Here is a 20,979-nt window from a genome sequence, read left to right on the forward strand (position 1 = left end):
GTTTCATAAAATTTGCCAAATTTCAATTCCATGGGAGTCATGGGTCCTGGATTTTGGATGCATTCTGTAAGTTAGCCCGTTTGAGGTACCTTGGTTCAAAAATTGTTGCCCTACGATGCTCTGTTTCACCCAGTTAAAGGTCAAGCCCAGTTAAAGGCCCAAGCAAAAACACATGAGAGTTTTAGTGGTATATAGATAACCCAGCCATATGTGGCATATTCAACAAACACGATTTATTTTTTATATGTTATTTCACAATGCCACAAGATACCATTGCTTGAAAGCTGATAAAACAAAACTGTAGTGAATACACAGTGTTCAGTACTGACTTTTCGTATATGTACCTATGGAAAACAGGGAAATTATGTATTTTGGTATTCATATAGCACTTCATTCTGGGCAGACTCCATGTGGTAGAGTTGCCTTTATATGCTGCACATCTAGACGTGGAATATTCTTATTAGCTTGCAGGGACTTGTTTTTGTGTTTGTGGGGGTATTAAATAATCAGTGATAACCTCATGCAAAAGTATCAAGTAATTACAAAGTATCAAGATAATTACAAAATCAGTGGGGGAAATAAATAGAAACAGTAACTTTTCAGACAGTAGGGAAATTCTTGATTAAATTCATATTATGTGCTAAGCTTTTCACATTATGGAAAAATTTGACAAAAATGCATGAATTTGGATTGCATTATAATCTGATGCTTTTGGAATTACCTGACAGAGCTTCTATAAGCAAGTGGATTTACTACAGTATGTTACAAAAACAAATCTGAATGAATTCTGCAGGTCATTCTTATTTATTTATTTAGACATTTATAAGGCTACCCGCTCTACAATAACTTTTGGTGGTAGTTTGGTTATATTTATTATTTTTGTAAGCCATACTGGTGATCTAGGATAGGGCAAAACCCAATGAATGTTTAAAGCAGCTACTGATTTTAAAACAAAATGAGTTAATTCCCTCATTAATTCCATGCATACAATGGCTAATACCACTTCTGATTTTTTATCTTGTATTTTCTGATAGTAAATTGAAAAAAAAAATAGTGGTAGCTGATTCTTTTAAATTCTTTTATTTAAGACAGCCAGTTATTCCAGTCAAGTATTTAACAAATTAGGTCAGTTTAAAGCTATTTTTAAAATGTTAATTTTAAAACAGTATCAAGTGTGTTTTATCGAACTTGTACAGAAAGTCTTGCTACACCTTTAAGGGTAATGTTAAAGGTATAGCAAGACTTTCTGTACAAGTTCGATAAAACACACTCACTACAGTTTAATAGTATCTTGAAGCTCAATTTAGGTAATGCTATAATTAGGTAAACAATGATGTCAATTGTTTAGTTTTAACATTTTAAAAAAACAGTATCTTCAGGTTTGAAAATTTGCACAAATGTTTTGCTATATTCTTTTTTGTGCGTGATTATGCTTAAATGTTGAAAAAGCTTTCTCAGTAACCCTGTAAATTGACACATGTTTTAACAAATAGTTATCATATATTTTTAGACTCAGATGAATAATAAAGAAAATAAAATGAGCAATGTGGTATATTTTGCTATGTGACTTTCATATTACACAGAATTTAAATTCTGAGTAACATAAGTTGAACTGACTTTTAAGTAGATGGTGTACAGTGATGGATTTCTGATTTTGAAAATCTGTCACAACCATAAATCAGCAGTTTGCTAAGATTGCAGTAGCAAGCTATTAAAGAACATGGTAGTATTTACTATAGGTAAATGCAAATTTAAAAAGGGTTTCTTTATCATATTTTAAGTGATTTATTGGCTTTCAGTGCTCATATATGAATCTACGATGTAATGGATTTTGGGAATCTATTTTCTGTAGGAAGATGCCTATTTTGCATATGACTCTAGGTTAAATGTTTTACCTTTCTATACTAATGTCTAGGGCAAGGATTTCTATGACCTAAAAATGTTAGAAATATGCAAGCATTTATTACCTTAAAACCATTTAAATATGACCAATTAAACCAAAAATATGACTGTTAAACCAAAAATATGACTTTACAATTTTTCTGAAATTAGCACCCAATTTTTAAAAATCTGTTTTAAATCTGTTTAAAAAAAACATACACATACACACAAACATTAAAAGGTTTATTCTTCTTCACTTCCAGTGCAGAAGTGCTAGTATTGAAGGAATCAGATGAACATTTTGAGAGTAAAGTGGTCATCGCTGGATTAGTTTTCATTAACAGAATTGCATTGGATGACCACGTGCATCTTGAGGTTATCAAACTCAAAACTCCTTCTGTTGTTCACCAGTATGTTCTTGTATCTGGAGAAACTCCGTTCGACATCACAAGAGGTTATAAGAACAAATTTGAAAAAAAGCAAACTCATCTGGAGAAAATTCTGGCTCGAAGTCTTCAAATTTTGCTTCGAGTCTATTTAGAACGTTACTTATTTTGCAAAGTGTTTAATAACCCAGATTAGATTGCAGCACTCTTTGCAGTTTATCACTAATTTTTTCAGCCACTTTCCCCTTTGCTTGCTTTAAATCACTCTGTTTGTTTTACAATGTTCAGTGCATCACTAAGTTCCATTCCTACAGTTTCAAGGTGGGTGATTGCTCTTGATAATCCACTAAAGTTAGATCCTATATATGCTAAGTTTCTAGCCAAGGTTTCAGAAAAGGAATCTTGCACAATCCTGATGGAGGAAGATTCACAACAGTCAAATTCTTTAACTATCCGCTGCAAGGAAGCATAATTTGTGAAATAATACATAGCCACATCCAGTCAAGTTCCCCAACGTGTCACGACAGGTTGGGGACGGAGAGCCAAAGTAGGAACAATTTCTTTGAACTTTTGTACTCGAAGTGGAGCTTGAATTAACATTTTTTTCCCATTCGAAATTATCTACATCAGGATAGTTGCTTCGAATCTCTTCGGCCACTCTGTGTAAACCATGTGCAAGGCATGTGATATGGATCATTTTTGGATAAAGAAGTTTAAGTCCCTTGGCTGCTTTAGTCATGTATGGAGCGGTATCTGTTACAAAGAGAAGGGTATTTCCCCCTTTTACACCATTCGGCCAGAGTAGTTTCATAGAATCGTCAAAGAGCATAGCAATAGTGGAATTGTAAACCGCCCAGAGTCCCCCTTTGGGGGGAGATGGGTGGTGACAGAAATGTGAAATATAAATAAATAAATAAATTGTTTACTTTTTGTAGCGTTTCACATGTTAGAAGAAATACTTCACCAGGCTTGTCACATTTCAGAGTGCCAATAATAACGTTGACTACATACCTTCCATTTACATCACTTGTTTCATCTATTGAAATCCATATCTTCTTCTTGTCAACAGCAGATCTTATCTTTTCTAACACATCTTCATAGCAGGCAGAGATGTAATTTTTCCTTACAGTTGATTTATTTGGAATCGGGTGACTGGTGTATTTCTCCAAAAAATGCCTGAGGCTACCACTACCTAATTTCCTTAAAGGAATATTTGAAGTAACCCTCACTGTATAGAGATCCTTACCAAATTCTGACTGGGTATTTGATGAACCTGCAGTTGAAGAAGCTCTCTCGAAAAGGAGACGTTGCCTGTTCTCAGCGAAGGTAAATCTTACTAAACAACTCTTGTGTTTCGCGGTGTCACAATGTTGTTGAATATTAAAATGCTTTTGGGCCAATACCTTAACTTCACACAATTTACAAAACAAAATATCACCATTGCTACTGAAAATCTGCTCCCTAAATTCTTGAAGACGTCGTAATTTCACACTTGCTGAACATCTGTTTTTAGGCATGTTGAAATCAGATTGCAGCTCTCACGTGACTCTACCACCTTGAACACACACACACCTGAGTTGGGGAACAAATGAGAGAGAAAAAAAAACAGGCAAATTCTCACCTTTTTTTCCAGCCTGGTCAGGGGAGAAGCCTTTTCCCTTTCTTTCCCTTCCTCACACACACCCCTGAGTTGGGGAACAAATAAGAAAAAAAAGAAAACAGGCAAATTCTCACCTTTTTTTTTTTTAGGCCTGGTCAGGGGAGAAGCCTTTGTTCCCACCTCTTTCTCTCTCTCTCACACACACACACGTACCCCTCCCTGAGTTGGGGAGTGAATAAGAAAAAGAAAAAAAAAACAGGCAAATTCTCACTTTCTTTGCAGGCTTGAACTTTCTGGCTTATCTGGGGGGTTGCTAATGACCAAAATATGACCAAAATATGATGTTTGTTATAAAATTAAGCAGAAATATGACATAATACCTTTAAAAATTCAAAATATGACTTTTCAGGCAAAATAAAAGGATCTAGATTACTCTAAAACATGTTTTAACTTACTTATAAATTCAAATAAAGGTTCTAGAAAAAATATGACATGTCATAGAAATCCTCGCCCTACTAATGTCTGTATTACAGTAAGGTTAAATTTTGATTATTTTGTATGATTGGGTTTTACCTATAGGGCTGTTCAAGGTGACAATCTGATTGAAAAGATCATGTTTTAAAAATGTAAATTTAACGTTAGAATAAAAACCAGAATAATATAAGAATAAAGTATCAGCAATTTTGGTAGAATGCTTTCATGTAAAGTTGGGTGTTATAATAACCTTTGTTACTCTAGAGGAAAATTGGAAAGAAATAGTCTATAAGATTATTCTCTATTGCTGTATGCTCTGATTATCAGATCTCTTAATAAATATACAATTATTAACTAAATGTAGTTATTTTTATCACTCTCAGAAATTCTCCAAGAAAACAGAATCTTCTCTGTCTACCTTCCCAATGTACAAGTTTTTCAGTACATGTCCAGTGATAAATACAAATGTGATTTTGTCAACAGAGACATTATATAAATTTAAAATAAACAGAAGTTCATAATTTCTCTTACTTTTCCTATTTTCTCTGTACTCCTACTTTACGTCCTAGGTGATCGAAATCTGTCTATGTTGTTGTATCTCCTGTCCGGCCATTCAAATGTAGGCTAAAGTTAATTATGTGACTAGAAAGGTGGCTTTGTTATAATGTTAATGTTAATTTGTTTTATTATCTGTTATTCATTTTAGATTTGGAATGATAGTTTCAGCCAACCTTAGATTTACAAGTTCTAAATAGTTAACCTTACAATTTTTTGGAATAGGTTTTATACATATACATTGTGGTCAGGATTTCCAGGCTTTGGGGGATTAGTGCTGAGGTATTAATCAGGTTTCTGAAGACATTCACCCTTGAGAGATTCCTCAGTGCAACAGTTCAGAATAGAGGCTTGCCTTCTGGGATTTGTAGTCTGTATTGGCTTTGAACTCAGGGGGTTGGGTTGATGATTGAAGGTTTCCTGTGAGATGTCAGTCAATTGGCTCTTGTGGGTGTTGTTGTCTTCCTTTTGATTGGTCCTCCTTATCTATTGGTGTTTTGGATCAGGTGCCTGATAGGGTGGTAGATGCTCAGTGTATGTGTTAATGATTCATTTATTTGAGTGCCAGGCTTCTAGGAATTCTATGGCTTTTTTACAGTTTGGGTTTCAGTATTCTCCCAGTCAATTATGTGGTTAGTTTTGGTGGCATGGGTGGCTGCTAGAACTTACAGTCCTGGTTCTACATTGCAGTTTTGTATTTCTTAATTCTTTGATGTAGTTGCCTTCTGTTTGTCCTGTGTCTTATCCAGGCAGTTAACTCTTTACATGATGTTGGTTCTGTTCCTTTAGAGTGTGCGATGTTTTAGTTTGCACAGAATTCTTTATGGTACTTTATGGGCCACTATGATGCCTGGGGATTGGGTACCTACTACTGTGTTCTGAGGCATGTTTAATGTATGGAAGTATTAGTATTGTAGTTATTGGGGTGTATTTATGTTCTTTGTTTTTTTTCCTAGTGCATTTGAAATTAAGGGAACAATTGTTCTTCCTGAATGTATTTTGGAAGTAGCTTTATTTTGAGAATTGGCAAGCTGTAGTGTGTCTTTGTCTTGTTAATGCAGATTCTTATGCAGCTCATTTTGGGGTGATTGCTGGAGAAATTTAAAATTTGGTTAGAGTGTTTGGGTTTGCAGTATGCCATCATTCTGTCTGGTGATGAGGATGTTGAAGAATGAGAGTTTGCTTTATTTTTCAATCTGTATGGTGAAACTTAATCCCTGGGCATGTGGAATTGAGATTGAGATGCATGATCTATAGATGCCAACTACAAAAAGTTCCCATTGCTTTTTAAATTCATCCAGATATTGATTTATTTCTGACATATTTAAATTTATGAATAGCCAGGGCAAATATTAAAATGAAATGTAAAAGTTAGGAAGATGTATTTGAATGCTTCAGATGTGTTGCTTGAAAATCATTGCTGCATGCTTACATTATCATTCCACAGTCTAGAAAGAGAAAATATTATGTCACCCAGTTGGCTGTTATAAAGATTGTTTATGAAGTTGAATCTAAGACTTATACATTGAATTGTGGAATTCTGAAAAATGAACTGTATGGCACAGGAGACCAAATCATGCTAAGGTGCAGAGAAAGACTATACATCAGTTCAAAGCCTTCATTATTCAAAAAATACAACCATAAAAAAGGTAATAAGATTACATTCTCACACTTCATGGCTAGTAAGGTGCATTAGGCTGCTCAGATATTCATAACTTACTGTGACATTTCATGAGATTACATTTTGCTGTGCGCAGCTATTACTGCTGCTCAGATAATAACTAGCTAGTGTACGTACCTGGATTATGTGATCCCTGTCTTTGGCAGCAAATTCGTGTCTTGAAGGTTGATCAGCTTCAAATTACTATTAGAATAGGTTAATATGACATACTGTTAAGGTGTGCACTTATGTGCATCTATAATGTGTTAACATATTAATAGTATATCAAATTTTCTACAAATTGCATATAACTTTCCCATTTGTAAAAAAATATTTTCATAAAACATTTAAATGAAAAATAACTTAAGTCTTATTTCCTGAATGTACTGTTTCTAATGGCTAGTGAATTATTTGTGTTTTGCAGATTAGATAGGAAAACTAATATGTCAACTTCCTGAATGGGTGGTTACTGCCTATGTACATGTAGCTAAAAGTGAAAGATGACTGGTAGAGAATTGAGGTGAAGGTGAGGTCACTTTACTTAACAGCAAAATATATGGCCTATAAGGTCTTGGAATGACAGTTGATGGTCCTTTAGAATCAAATATATTAACTCAAACAACTGTAAGAAGATAGTGGCCTGGATTTTTTGTGTGTGTGGGGGTAACGCTTCACAGTGAGCTTAGTATTGGCTAAAAGTTGAATTCATCAGCATAAATTCAAATGTTTCCTTTAATAAAGTTGCTCTGAAGTTGATTATGATTGCATTCAAGCTGACCTTTCAATTGAACCAACTTCTTGATTACTACTATTGCTAATATCAAGCTGTGAGGACAGATTTTCAAGCGAGAAATCCTGTATTATTTGGTTATCATTTCTGGCAGATGAGGTTGTTTTCTGATCCTGGTATTGATCTGGGTGTGTGTATGCAGGGGAGGGGGGTAGGAGTAGAAAATGTCTCTTTAGATTTAATGCAAGCTGTCTAGGATTAATAAGTTAAAATAACCTTAAATAATGACATTTATGCAATATGTATATAATAAACTTCCCTGCTAAGGAATTTACACGATCACAACTTTAAAGAACACTTCTAGACCATCACATCTTGGCACTTAGACCCAAAAAGTGTGTACATTATACTTCCAGGACATGCATTCATCTTATCACAACAACAGATTTGAGAAATATGTTGTTTCCAGGTTATTATGTATGCTGTTACTTCTTCATTAAGAAAAAAGTTTAAAAAGGAAAATATTGAAATCTTTATTTCCATTGTCTATATATTCTGTTTTAAAATATCAGATATATTCACTATATATTTCCAATCTTGAAGTATTTGACTCTGTTGATTTATGTTGAGAATGCTGAAAAATGTGTTTTCCAAGTTATATATTTCTCCAATACTTCTGACCTTGAGTAATGAGGAGAAGCTGCTTGAATTCATGAAAGGCATGGAAGACAGACTTGTTTAGCAAATCTTACAGCAGAATCACTATATTTTAAATGAAAACCTTTTCTGATTAGTTTCTGTTTAGTAATAGATCTCTGCCACTAACTCATATACCCAATATGTGACATTCACAGAATTAAATATAGGTCCAATAAGAAAGCCTGTCATCATACTAGCTGGCAGTATGAAGCTGAATGCTGTAATATGAAATCCATGCTCATCAGCTTGAGGAAACTGTATTCAATAACACTGACCAGGATGCAAATAACAATATTAACAATTTCCTGTAGAAAAACAAGAGGATATTAAGTGAAAACTCTGCCAGTGCACATCCTTAGTGTATTCAGATTATGGAATTGGTAATACAATGTTCCTGTATGAAGGTACTAAGGGAGGGCAAGCAGGTTTTATTCGATGCTTCTCCTTTGGGTCCTTCAAAAGTGCACATATGCTACCAGCTAAATTCACTCTGACTCTTCTAGAGTTGCAGAATATGCAGCCTTATTTTGTCAGCAGCTGTAGTCCAATCTCTCCACTGTCATTGATCACAGACAGTTGTATATCCTGGCTAGGACCAACATTTGTTTTTGGGAGGTCCATTGGTTATTGGTTTCTTAGCACTATGCCCTACAAACTATACATAGGTTTGTTTAGTGATCACAAAGAAGAAATCAAAAATGAATTTCTCAAATAATTGGCTCAATCACAAAATCCTTTCTTATACTATGATGTGGCTACTCCTATTTTTGTGTTTTGATTTCACTTCCATTTTTATCAAAACGTTAAATTTTTTAGTAAGATGGAAGAGATATCTTTTGAGATATCTTTGATATGTAAATGAAGGCATAGGGACAGGTATGGTTACTAATCTGGGTTGCAAAATTTTGAATGACAACTATATGGCAGTTACCCAGTACACTGTCTTTCCTTGTTAGCTAGAAAGACAGATCTGGTAGCTCTTGGACAATTTTTTCACCATCATACTGGCTGATTATATAATCTTTTTATAAAATGCAAAGCCCATAAGTGACAACTTGATGCTATTCAGAATACTCTCACAGGTAAACAATTTGCCTTTCTCATTTGGGAGCAGTTTATATTCTTGGAAACAGCCATATGTTCAGTGGAATTTATGCTTAGTGCTCTATTGGAACCAATTGGATAAGTTAACCTGGAGACTGATATATGGAGTTTGCCTTATACATTCAATATATGGGATATTAGTTTTGTATATTAGTGTGTCTGTGCCTGATGCTGCTTAATTATAGATAAATCCCATTGAACTCAGTGTTCCTTACAACTGAATAAACATAGGCTTGTCTTACTACAGCTTATTTTGTTTTACTAAACTTTGGTAATTGATTTAAAGAAAACACTAGTATACAAGTAATGATTGTACTAATAATAGAAAGAATGAGTAGAACCATAACCTGCATATAATTCCAATTCTGGGTTCTATTATACATTTTAAATAGATAATTCTGAAAATAAGTACTGATGTTCATTCTTTATAAATTTAAGCTTGTAGGTGGTCATTTTGATCTGGAAATCAATTTTATTATACAAGAAGGAGAAAGTATTACATGCATGGTGGACTTGCTGGATAAGTGTGATGTCACTTGCCAGGCAGAGATATGGAGCATGTTTACAGCCATCCTGAAAAAAAGTATACGAAATCTGCAGGTTTGCACAGAAGTGGGTCTCATTGAGCATGTGCTTCAGAGGATTGATAAAGCTGACAGTATGATTGCAGGTATGACTTCTTAAATGTTCCTAGAATTGGAAGTAATTTCCAATTAACTAATATAGAACATTTTTGATACATTTCTGAAAAAATAAAAGAATAAATATTAACCAATGTCTAATAACTCATTTTCCACAGATCTTTTAGTTGATATGCTTGGAGTATTAGCAAGCTACAGTGTGACAGTTCGGGAATTAAAGCTATACTTTAGCAAACTTCAAGGAGACAAAGAGAAATGGGTATGTAGAAATCTGCATTAGTAAAAAGTAGTAATTGTTATTTATTTGAAATAGATGTCCTTAAATCTTCATAGAAAATTATAAATTTATTTTTATGACTAACAGAGTTGATTAGATTGTTACGGTCAATAGATGGAAATTATATGGGAATCAGTGATTTTCATTTACTTATTTCAGTTTATATGTCATTTTGTCCAACAAGATTCAAAGCAGAATCCAACATTCAAATAAAAATAATCACAACTAAAAAAAAAACCCAAAGTAACAGTGCCTTGAGGAAAAGCTACAACATCCAAATCCATAGCAGGAAGGTTCCATTTATTCATGCTCTATGCTAAGGCTCTTCAGGAGAGCCATGTTTTAATGGCTTTCCTCATGGGAGCCAACTTAATTTTGGGAGGCATGCTGTTCAAAAGAAGAATGGCAATTACTGAAAAGCTTGTCCCCATGGTCTCTGCAGATGACCTATCTTAAGAGGGGGGACCTGGAAAGAGCAGATCCCAGAAATAACCTGGTTTAAGCCGTGTAGGGCTTTAAAGGTGATAATCTACAGCTTGAATTGCATTTGGAAGGAAGTAGATGTATTATATAGGAAAACATCGAAGTTCCCATCACTACACAAGCTACTGCATTCTGGCCCAATTGAAGTGTTTGGGTGCTCTTCAAGGGTGAGCCCATGTAGAGCACATTGTAGTAATCCAAACAAAAAGTGACAGAAGCATGAGTAACTATGAGTTGGATCTCCTGTGCAGGAAAGGCCAAAACTAGGGCCTTTGAAGATGGGCAAAGGGTTTCCTAACCCCAGATATCACTTGTTCTTTAACTGCGAGTCCAAGGGGACATCTAAGTTACAAATCCATTCTGCATGGAACAACACAACCCTACCCAGAGCCAAATATGAAATATCCCTACTATCAGAAGGCTACTGAACCCATAACATTTTTATCTTGATGGGGTTAACAGGTTCCAGGCACCAGTATAAGACTTCCACCCCATTTCTATTTTGGCCCAGGGTAGAGATATACAGCTGAGTATCACCTGAGTACAAACTGATGGTATCTGAACCTGTGCTGGCAGATAATCTCATTCAGTGGCTTTATATAGCTATTAAATAGGAGAGGAGACTGTGTAATTTGTACCACCCTGTGACCCCCCATCATGGAGAATCCTAGCACATTACTTCTTCCTCTTCTTACTATTATTAACTAGAACTTAACTTTAAGAAAGGAGGAGAACCACTAAAAAACAGTGCCTCCCACTCCCAATTCTTAAAGACAATCCAGTAAAATACCATGATCAATGTATTCAAAACCCACTGAAAGGTCCAGCAAGAGCAGGGCAGTTGCACTTCCCTGTGCAAGTCTCATCACAGGTTATGAACCCAGTGAACCCAAAATTGAAATAATTTCCTCCAGGGCTCTTCACAATTGTAGATTTGCCACCTTGCCAACAATCATCCATAAGAAGGGTAAGTTGGAGACTGGTTGATAGTTATTTAGTATTGCTAGGTCAAATGATAGTCTTAAGGCAAATATCATGTCCTCTCTCAAGGATGCATTAATCGTTGTCCTGATCAGCCTCGTGTTTCCTTCCTGGAGGTTTTCATCAACCAGGGAGAATTCCAACCCACAAGTGCCTGGACTAACATTACAAAGAACCCTGTCTACTTCCTCAGGATTAAAGGTTCAAATTCCTGCCAGATAACCTTGCAAGATGCTGCCCCAGTCATCTCAATTCTAGGCAGCATTCAGCTTTCAGTAGATATAAGTGATTTTATTCTCCAGATGACTTGAAAACTTTTCACAATAGCCAACAGGTGTTTCTTTGGCCCATCCTTCCCTGGGTAATTTTAAACAGGGCAGACAATTTGTACATGCAGTAAAAGTGGGAAATATTGATGGTTTTGTTGTCTTATTGCCACAGTCTAAGTTTGAGTCTGAGCAATTACCTATGTCCATTCAGAGTCCTTATCTTCTGCCAGTGTCACTCTAGGAATCTCTGTTGCTTCAATTCCTGGAGCTGCTCAATAAATTAAGGAGCTTCTCTGAATTGGCAGACAGAGAGAAGCTGTTGTTCAAGGCCACTGCCACTTGACATGCCTACCAGAGACTCAGAAAATTCATTGGGTGTCTGGGATATACTGATCAAATAGGTCCATCCTCTCTGCAAGGGTGAGTGATAGTAGTCAGCTCTATAGCAATCAGAGGATGACTTGACCATAATAAAGGACAGATGTTAATATCCCCCACTTTCCATTCACATCACATCTGCTCCAAGACAAAAATAAATTCTGACATGTGACTCCACATCTGAGTCAAAGCTGTGATGATTTGGGATAAGCCCATTGTTGTCATAGTAGCCATGAGTTCCTGGGCTGCTTCCAAGTGATGCTAGTTTAAAATCATCCAAAATTATAAAATTATTGTTCTCATGGAGGCCATGAACTCTGCTGTTATCCCAGTAGTAAGCTGTGGCAGTCCGGAGAGGCTTGCTGCTGGGCAGCAAGGTAGAAAGTACAATAGCAGCGGTTTCTGCTTGTGCCTGGCACCCAGCCTCAGTTGTAGAGCTTCACACCCAATTATCTGTAGAATAATACCTCTCGTTGCATGGGCTCACAGGTGATGCCAACCTATGAACCCAGATGGGCACATTTCACAGAAGTGAATACCTTTTTTGGCCATCCATACTGTGGTGAAGCAGGCACGGATGAGGAGATCTGGTAGATCTGGCATTAATTAGCAGCAGCCAGAGCATGGGGCCTCCAAGGACCTGGTAGTCTGGATCCCAGATGATGGCAGGGTGCTGGAAACAAGGATTGGTCTTAGAAGATAAATCCTCCTTCCTGGAGGATGGCCTGCCCCATCTCATACAGCATCTTCTCCTGCCTATTACTACCTTCATAATTAGCATTAATATATGACACTTTGTGGAAATGTTAATTTTTAGCTGCTATCCCAGACTTACCTGGACTATAGGCAGCTCAAACAGTTTTAATAGAATAGATGTGGTCTTTTATGCCCAATAGCATTATTCTTGTCATGAGTACTGATGGTGAGCAGGAGGGGGCCCCTATCCAAGGGGGAAAACGCATGCATAGTACTGAGGAGTTAAGCAGCCATTCAAAGAGACACAGATCAGACCCGCCTTGACTTTTGGGGTTTATCGGTCTGGGTTTTTCCCACGCTTCTTCAGTTTGTTAGGATTTTCTGTCTAATGTAGCAGTAATAAAACTCTAGAGACCTATTCCTTGTCTTAGCGTGGTTCCTGACTGTTAGGACAATTCTGATGTATAATTATTACTATTTATAAATTATTATTTATATCCTGATTTTCTGCCTGGAGAGCCCTGGAAAAACTTCTAAAATTATTAGAGGTCTGAGATTTGAATAACTTTTATTGGATTTCGTATTATCGGTATCATCATCATCTTCATCATAAATTATTTTTTGAATAGCCTCTGTATGCTGGAAAGCTGTTGTCTGTGTTAAAATATATGCCTCACAAATACGGACCAGATGCCTTCTTTAATTTTCCAGGAAAAAGTGCTGCAGTAAGTTATTTGCTCTATTATGTTTCATTTTTTAAAACCTTTGTTATGTAATGTACTTGTACTTGGTCTTTTTTTGACCCTAAATTCTTAAATATAATAGACTAGCAAAAACTTTTAACATTGAATGATCAGGGCAAAAAAGATAAAACATTCTGCAGTTTTAAAGAAAGCTAGTATTTATCAATGCTTTAGTTGTCACTGAAATTTGTTTTTTTCTCTAGAATAGAATAATCTACAAAAAACACGATTCTGTAATTCTCCCCCCTCCCCCAAAATTCAATGACATCTGATGTTTGCTGCATTGCAATAATAATTATCTGTTTTTGTCATTATATTACAAGTGCACAATCTATAGCTTAGGAGTTAAATGTGGTCTGCCATGGGTTTTCAAGCAGCTATAATCTGTCCTCCTTCTTAGCCATCACCGATTTTCAATGGCTATCTTAAATTTATGGGAAAGCCTGGTTAGGTGGGAATCAGCTTAAATGCCAACAAAAGTGATACTTTTCTTATGCTAAGCATCTCCAAATTCTGTCTTTGTAGCCACTGCAGTTGGTGATAATCAGTAGCATGATTTCCTACTATTTTAAGATGAGGACCACTTTAGCAGCTTCTAAGGCTGACAGTTTAAGGAGGACATGTCAGAATCTGTGCTTGGGAATAGGTCAGCATCTGAAGGATTCTAACTCTTAATGCTCTTTTCTGTAACCCCAATATAGGAGAAAATTTGGGCAATTCTTTTGCTGGTCTACCCAAATAAATTAAAACAACAAGAAGTAGATAGCACTTTCCAAAGCTGTCCATTATCAGAACTAACTCCCTCCCTCCCAATATATAGATATATTTTAGTGATTATTGTGTGTGTACACACAAATTGTTCTTATAAAGGATTGGTTACATTAACAATATTAAAATATATTGTATTCAAGGACTTGAAAGAATGCTCTGCTCAGACATGTTGATTCCTCATAGATCCTCTCCAGATTTACAGCTTTATATTTTGACTGAGTTTAGCAAAGTTATGAGGGCTTTGCTGACTCTCAGTTTTTTATCATTTGCTTGGGGTGTTGATCTCCTGAACAACATCACTGACCAGTTGAATTTATACTGCAGGTCTGTAAACTGCAACAGTGAGATGCAAACTCTTTGCAATGCAGTTTTATTTATATGAACGAAGAACAAATTCCAATATATATATATTTTACTGTATTCATATTCAGATCATAATTTTAAAAGCTTCCTAGCTAAAATAGACCTTTCAGTATACAGATTTTGCCTTCAAGATTTATATGAATGTAATGGTCTAATTTTATTTAATGTCTGTTAGCTCTTTAAATTATTTTTACTTAGCAGTTTTAATAACTAATATTTTACTATTGTACATTTTAGATAATATTAGCAGTGTTTTTTAACATAAATACAGAAGCCAAAGAGGAAACAAATCCAATTCTTGTTATGATTCAATTGTGAAGAATCAATATCTCTATCGATGTACTGGTGTAAATCACTTATATCCTTTCTGATCCTACATCTGAAGTTATTTCATTCATTTACATATATTTTATTAAGTAAAACACAACAAAGCAAAAACAAAGGAAAAGGAAAAGAAAACCTATACTTATATAAAATGAACTTTAACCTGGAGTAAAGGTTGAAATGAAAATAATGATTGTTACAAAAATATCTTTTAAAATTTTTAAAAAAACATATTTCATTTAGATGATCCATTGCTTTTTTTAGGCTATTGCCTTACCTCCTATAGCAAAGTGGCCATACCAGAATGGATTTACCTTTCATACTTGGTTAAGAATGGATCCTGTAAATAATATCAATGTAGACAAGGATAAACCTTACTTATATTGGTATGTATATATGCATTTTATATTTTCCTGATATAGTAGTTGTAGTTGTTGTTACAGTATACACCTGCTTATAAAATTGACTTTCATCAATACGTGTAAATCAGTATATGTGTAATAATTTTAAATTACTTGTTTCAGTTTTAGAACAAGCAAAGGGCTTGGTTACTCTGCTCATTTTGTGGGAGGCTGTTTGGTTGTGACATCAGTTAAGTCGAAAGGAAAAGGTTTCCAGCACTGTGTGAAATTTGATTTCAAGCCACAAAAGGTAGGTGTCAAGGGTTTGTTTTGGGTGGCCCAGCCACACGCAGAAAACCCAATAGGTGTAGATTTCATTGTCAAGGGTTTATTCCTACACAGGTAGCATTTACACTTAAGTAAATAAAGTCTCAATCCTATTCTTATACCTCATTTAATCTACATCCCAAATACCTTTCTACATTTACATATTTACAGTGTTTTCAGTGTTTCTTTTAGTTTTGTGGATTGAATCCACCTCAGTTTCTGCCTTTATTTCTGCCTTTACTCTTTTAAGTGCTGTAGAGATTTTTTTTCCTGCTCTCTAAACTGCTTTCACTTTTATAACCTCATTACACAGTATTTTCCTAACGTACTGCCTCCTGTTGTAAGAGTTTGGTTTCTGTCTCTCTTGGAGATTCCAGATGATGACTCATTTAGAAGTAAACACCATCTTTTATCTCAGAGTGTAGATGGTTTCTCTTTTGTTAGCAAGTAACTTTTGGCTCTAGCTGACTTTACTTTCTTTCAGTCCCATAATGATTCAGTTCTCTTCCTGGCTATCTCACATCATTCTCTTCAGGGATTGTGACTTCTGCTTTATTTATTTGACCTGCATGCTCTACGCTCAAATAAAACAGTTCCTTCTCCAACACATTCCAGACTCAGCACCAACAGCCACTCAGCTACTCAGTAGTCCAGCTATCAACAACATGGCTTCTGCTTCTGTCTGAATTCTATTCATCACTTAGCACTAGCAAGCAGATAGAGAACACACAGAGATTCCTGTTTCTTTTAGAACAGTTATGAATCTACAGGAATGTACAGGAAATAATTTATATTTTCCAGAAGTTTGGATTCTCTCCAAAACACCAGGCAAGGGAAAAACCCTGCTTTTTTCCAATCTATTGCAGCTGGACTTACATGTGAAGGAAGACTTCTCATTTTCCAAACTCTTTTTTATGTAAGCTTTCTTCCACAGTATGTTTAATCTACAACTAATAAAAGAAAGTGTATGATAATAGATATTTATGCATTTGAAAATTAATTATCATTGGTTTTAGTGATGTTAGGTTGATATTTTTTGTCACAGAAAATACATTTTTGAGAGACACAAAGAAAGAAATTCTAGCATATACTTTTATATATCATTTAAAAGGAACACATTTCTTTAAACTTGAATAGAGATAATATTGCTTTAAAAGAAATACTCTAGGGTTTGTCACTTTCCAGTAAATATTTCCAATCTGATTTTACTTCATTGACCACAGCTAAATATTGCTCTATAATTTATACAGCACGCCACAATATCTCTTAATTTTTCTTAGATTTTTTTAGAATTTTAAGTGTTTTTTCTTTTATTCTTGTCAGATGTGAATCTTCTGTTTTATTTGCTGGTCTATGACCGAATAAAAATTGATTTGATTTGATCTGTTGAATAGCCTGGCATTCCTATGTGTAATGCATACTATATTAGGATGTTTAATAAGGGAAATAACTAGTTATTTAAAGGTCCATTTAGGAGTTTAAACATTTTGTTTGCCCTAGCCAGAGAACATCAAAGATAAAATGAGATAGAAGCAGTCACAGAATTAAAAAACAAAAACAAAAAAAAGGAACAGATTTCTCAATAGCAAAATCCAGGCTATTAACATTGTTACTTAAAGAATAATTCTATTAAATGTGTGACTGTGTGAAAGAATGATACAGCAACTATGTAACCTCTATGCTCTATGTGGAGGCAGACCAATTTTCAGCTGCTAATCTGTACCTTTTATTCTCTCTGATTTATCAAGAGGGAACGGTTTACTTCTTGCACCTTTATATCATTATCTTGTTATACTGTATCTTTTATAGAGAGCACTTTCATTGAAAGAAACATTGAATTTCAGATTAGAAATTTTCTTCAGAAGAAATTACATCTGGTAGCAGGCTTCTTTCAATGTGTCAGTTCAATTTGTATTATCTACAAGTTAAACAGTTTTAATGTTACTATTTCTGCTTTTTAAATGTATAGAATTTTCAAAATATTAAAAACTTCCTATTTTTATACTTTGTATAATTCATCTACATTTCTTATATAGTGGTACATGGTTACAATTGTGCATATCTATAATCGCTGGAAGAACAGTGAGCTCAGATGTTATGTAAATGGAGAACTAGCATCATATGGAGAGATAACATGGTTTGTCAATGTCAGTGATGTAAGTAATTCACTACTTCAGTTGTTTAAAGATGCTGGTTGTACATCTTTTCTGTCTTGTGTTGCTTATGTTAAGGTTGAAAAGGAAAAATGGAAATTTACTATTCTCTTAATCTTTCTGCTAGCATTTAAACAATAATTTGAAGCAGAGATCTGGAATATTGACCCAGATTTATTCTTTCATTTAAAAATATGAATAGGCACATCATGGTCTCACAGGGTTGTTGGTGTGGAGAAAAATGGAGAAAAGGTGTACTATGAACATCCCCTTGAGCTGCTAATAGAGAGATGGGATGCATATCTAACAAATAATAAATAAATATTGTTGGGCTTCAGGGTTTATTGACCACGATCTAGACAACAGATTTTCTGACATTTTGCTGGCAACTGTGCATGGCATCCTCAGAGGCAAGGTGGTCTGGTATGCCCTATTCTTTAGTAATTGTATCGATTATCAGAGGCTTCTGAGCCCAATTCAGAGTGATGCTTATAACACCCTTTAAAGCAAGTGCAAGACCACATTGTCTTAAATAATTCTGTCAATCCTGTCAGGTCTTCTAGATTGGGCATGCCTAAAGTTCCATACCCTCAGGAGATGAGGGATCTCATGGCTCAGAAGGCAGGCCTTCTGGTGGCAAGCTTTCTCACTGGTGGCCCCAATGCTTTGTAACACCATGGTCACTTGGTGGCTGGTCAGAGCTTAATGGGTGACTGGGACACCACTGTTTCTTCATTCATTCATTCATTTATATTTGTTTGTTTATATTTAGGTGGCATTTTACTCCAGGTGGTGTGGTGGTTATGATGTTTTATTGTATGGATTATTTTTACATTGATTAGAGTAGTGATATGAGTAGCATATACTGTACTGAAATAAATCAACAATAGCAATAAATACAGTAGAAAAATGACAAATTATTTCTTATTCACATTTATTTTCTTAGGCATATGTATGACTTCAATTGTAACTGAACTTTATCTTTTTTACATCTTTAGTAATATTTCTTAATTAAATGGTAGGATGAAAGTTCTATATTTTCTGTTTGGCCAATCTGTGACACTTGGCCAATGGAAAAAAATATATATTCGAAAGTATAATCCCTGGCTAGCAGAGTTCCCCTCCTCCCTTAAAAAAAATGAAATAACAACTGAAATTTTAACTTCACTGAATTGATTTTAAAGAAAATATATCCACCACTCTAGTGACCAAATGACTTTATTCATCCCAAATATGTGAACAACAAAAACAAAAGGAAAAAAAACCCACAAGATTATCTCTTGTCCAAGTAGAATTTTTCATCTTTTCTCTATGCCAAAAGTAAGTGAATCTCAGATGTGCACATGGAGTGTAACAGAAACAAGAGGCTTTTGCCTTTATATCACTGAGATTCTAACTTGCAGTGCTCATAAACAGCTCCTTACTAAAGAATTCTGTGTTTGTATATCAAAGACATACATATAATTATTTGGGATTTGGGTATGTAGTCTTCACTTTCAAAAAAGAATTAAACTAACATTGACCAGATTTTTTTGCTTACTTTCTTAGACATTTGACAAATGTTTCCTGGGCTCTTCAGAAACAGCAGATGCCAATTGGGTGTTTTGTGGCCAGATGACAGCTGTTTATCTTTTCAGTGAAGCTCTCAATGCTGCTCAGATCTTTGCTATTTATCAACTTGGTCTGGGATACAAAGTATGTATAGCCCTAACAGGATTAAGGTGTTGTGGAGCTGACAAAACTTTAATTTTATACTGGGTAGGGATAGTAGCATCCCTGTTAAGCGATGAGTAGATTTTAAATAATTCTGATCTGTTTTCCCATTGACTTTATACAGAATATGATGGCAAAATATTACTAATTTAAACTGCATTTTAAACTCATAAAACCAGAGGCTTGACTCCCTTCTACCTCAGCTCAGCTCCAAGGATGGATTTGCAAATTTTACTCTTTTTTTCAGTAGCTCAGCACTGATAAAAGAGTTCAAGCATTATAAACCATGGCTTGATGTTTACTGTGTTCATACTTGCTATATATATTTTGTTTTAGCTATGGATTGTTGAACTAACTCTAAGTAACTATAATTTGTTGAAATAACTACAGTGGCCTGGCTAATGCATAATGTTAGATCATAAACATAGTTTTCAGTTGTTTCTCACTGTCAGTGCTAAAGGAATTACATTATGGCTTACTATGATGACCCATCATTATGTCTTGTTTTAATAATCCACAAATTATTTAATTAATTTTTGCCCCGTCTTTATTATTTTTATAAATAACTCAAGGCGGCAAACAAACTTAAAACTTAAGATTAACCTTTTTTTATGCAAACAAGAAGGCAGGGTTCAACATTTTTATCCCTTTACTAAAGGAGGAGAGTGTTGCTCAAGTTTGGTTATGGTTCATTTCTGTAATGTCAGACAGTTTTAATTTTAAATGTAAACTTTTGTACTTGTTCTGTACAATATACTTCTACACATTTGAAGTACTACTACAAATACAAGAAAATTGTTTTGGTCTTCAATATTACCAAGACATTCTATTCAAATGTCTTTTCTCCCATGCTTCTTTTTTTTTTTTTACAACCAATGCCAAGATACTATGTAGATTTTTTAAAAAAAATATTGTTCACTGCTCTTTTTACTCATGCATCTCAGACATGTATAGTTGAATCATCTTGAACACCTACATGTGAAACTTTGCATTCCAATTGCATTCTGGTTAAAGGCTACCTTTTTTTTTTTTTCAAATCTTTCATTCTAGGGAACTTTTAAGTTCAAGGGAGAAAGTGATCTGTTCCTAGCTGATCATCATAAACAATTATTATACGATGGGAAAATATCTACTGCTATTGCCTTTACATACAACCCAAGGGCTACAGATGCACAGCTCTGCCTAGAATCATCACCCAAGGACAATCCTTCTATCTTTGTACATTCCCCACATGCCCTCATGTTACAGGTATTTTGGTGTGTCTGATTTTAGTTCATGGGGAGATTTCTTTGAATTTTTTCCCTTGAGTATAAAATTTGATCTTTAAGTGTGCCCTCCAAAAGATTTAGGGTTTATGGCTTGATTCTTTTTAACATATAGCCTGTTTTCAGACCAGATGTGATTGATTAGTGGTGTACAATCATATGCTC

The 20,979-nt window shown here is 34.9% G+C and overlaps 1 protein-coding gene across 3 annotated transcripts in view; it reads left to right on the forward strand.

The window, feature by feature from the left end:
* The window catches only part of LRBA (LPS responsive beige-like anchor protein), a 409,112-nt gene that overhangs the window by 23,432 nt on the left and 364,701 nt on the right, over positions 1-20,979 (forward strand). For all 3 annotated transcript variants that reach the window (XM_063310174.1, XM_063310176.1, XM_063310175.1), the window contains exons 2-9: positions 9,528-9,759; positions 9,889-9,989; positions 13,444-13,539; positions 15,280-15,401; positions 15,540-15,666; positions 17,720-17,839; positions 19,385-19,531; positions 20,600-20,797. In XM_063310174.1, the coding sequence (XP_063166244.1) occupies positions 9,528-9,759; positions 9,889-9,989; positions 13,444-13,539; positions 15,280-15,401; positions 15,540-15,666; positions 17,720-17,839; positions 19,385-19,531; positions 20,600-20,797 (1,143 nt within the window). The remainder of the gene's footprint in view (positions 1-9,527; positions 9,760-9,888; positions 9,990-13,443; positions 13,540-15,279; positions 15,402-15,539; positions 15,667-17,719; positions 17,840-19,384; positions 19,532-20,599; positions 20,798-20,979) is intronic.

The sequence above is a fragment of the Candoia aspera genome, chromosome 8 (assembly GCF_035149785.1).
Source record: "Candoia aspera isolate rCanAsp1 chromosome 8, rCanAsp1.hap2, whole genome shotgun sequence".
In the NCBI taxonomy this organism is placed as follows: domain Eukaryota; kingdom Metazoa; phylum Chordata; class Lepidosauria; order Squamata; family Boidae; genus Candoia; species Candoia aspera.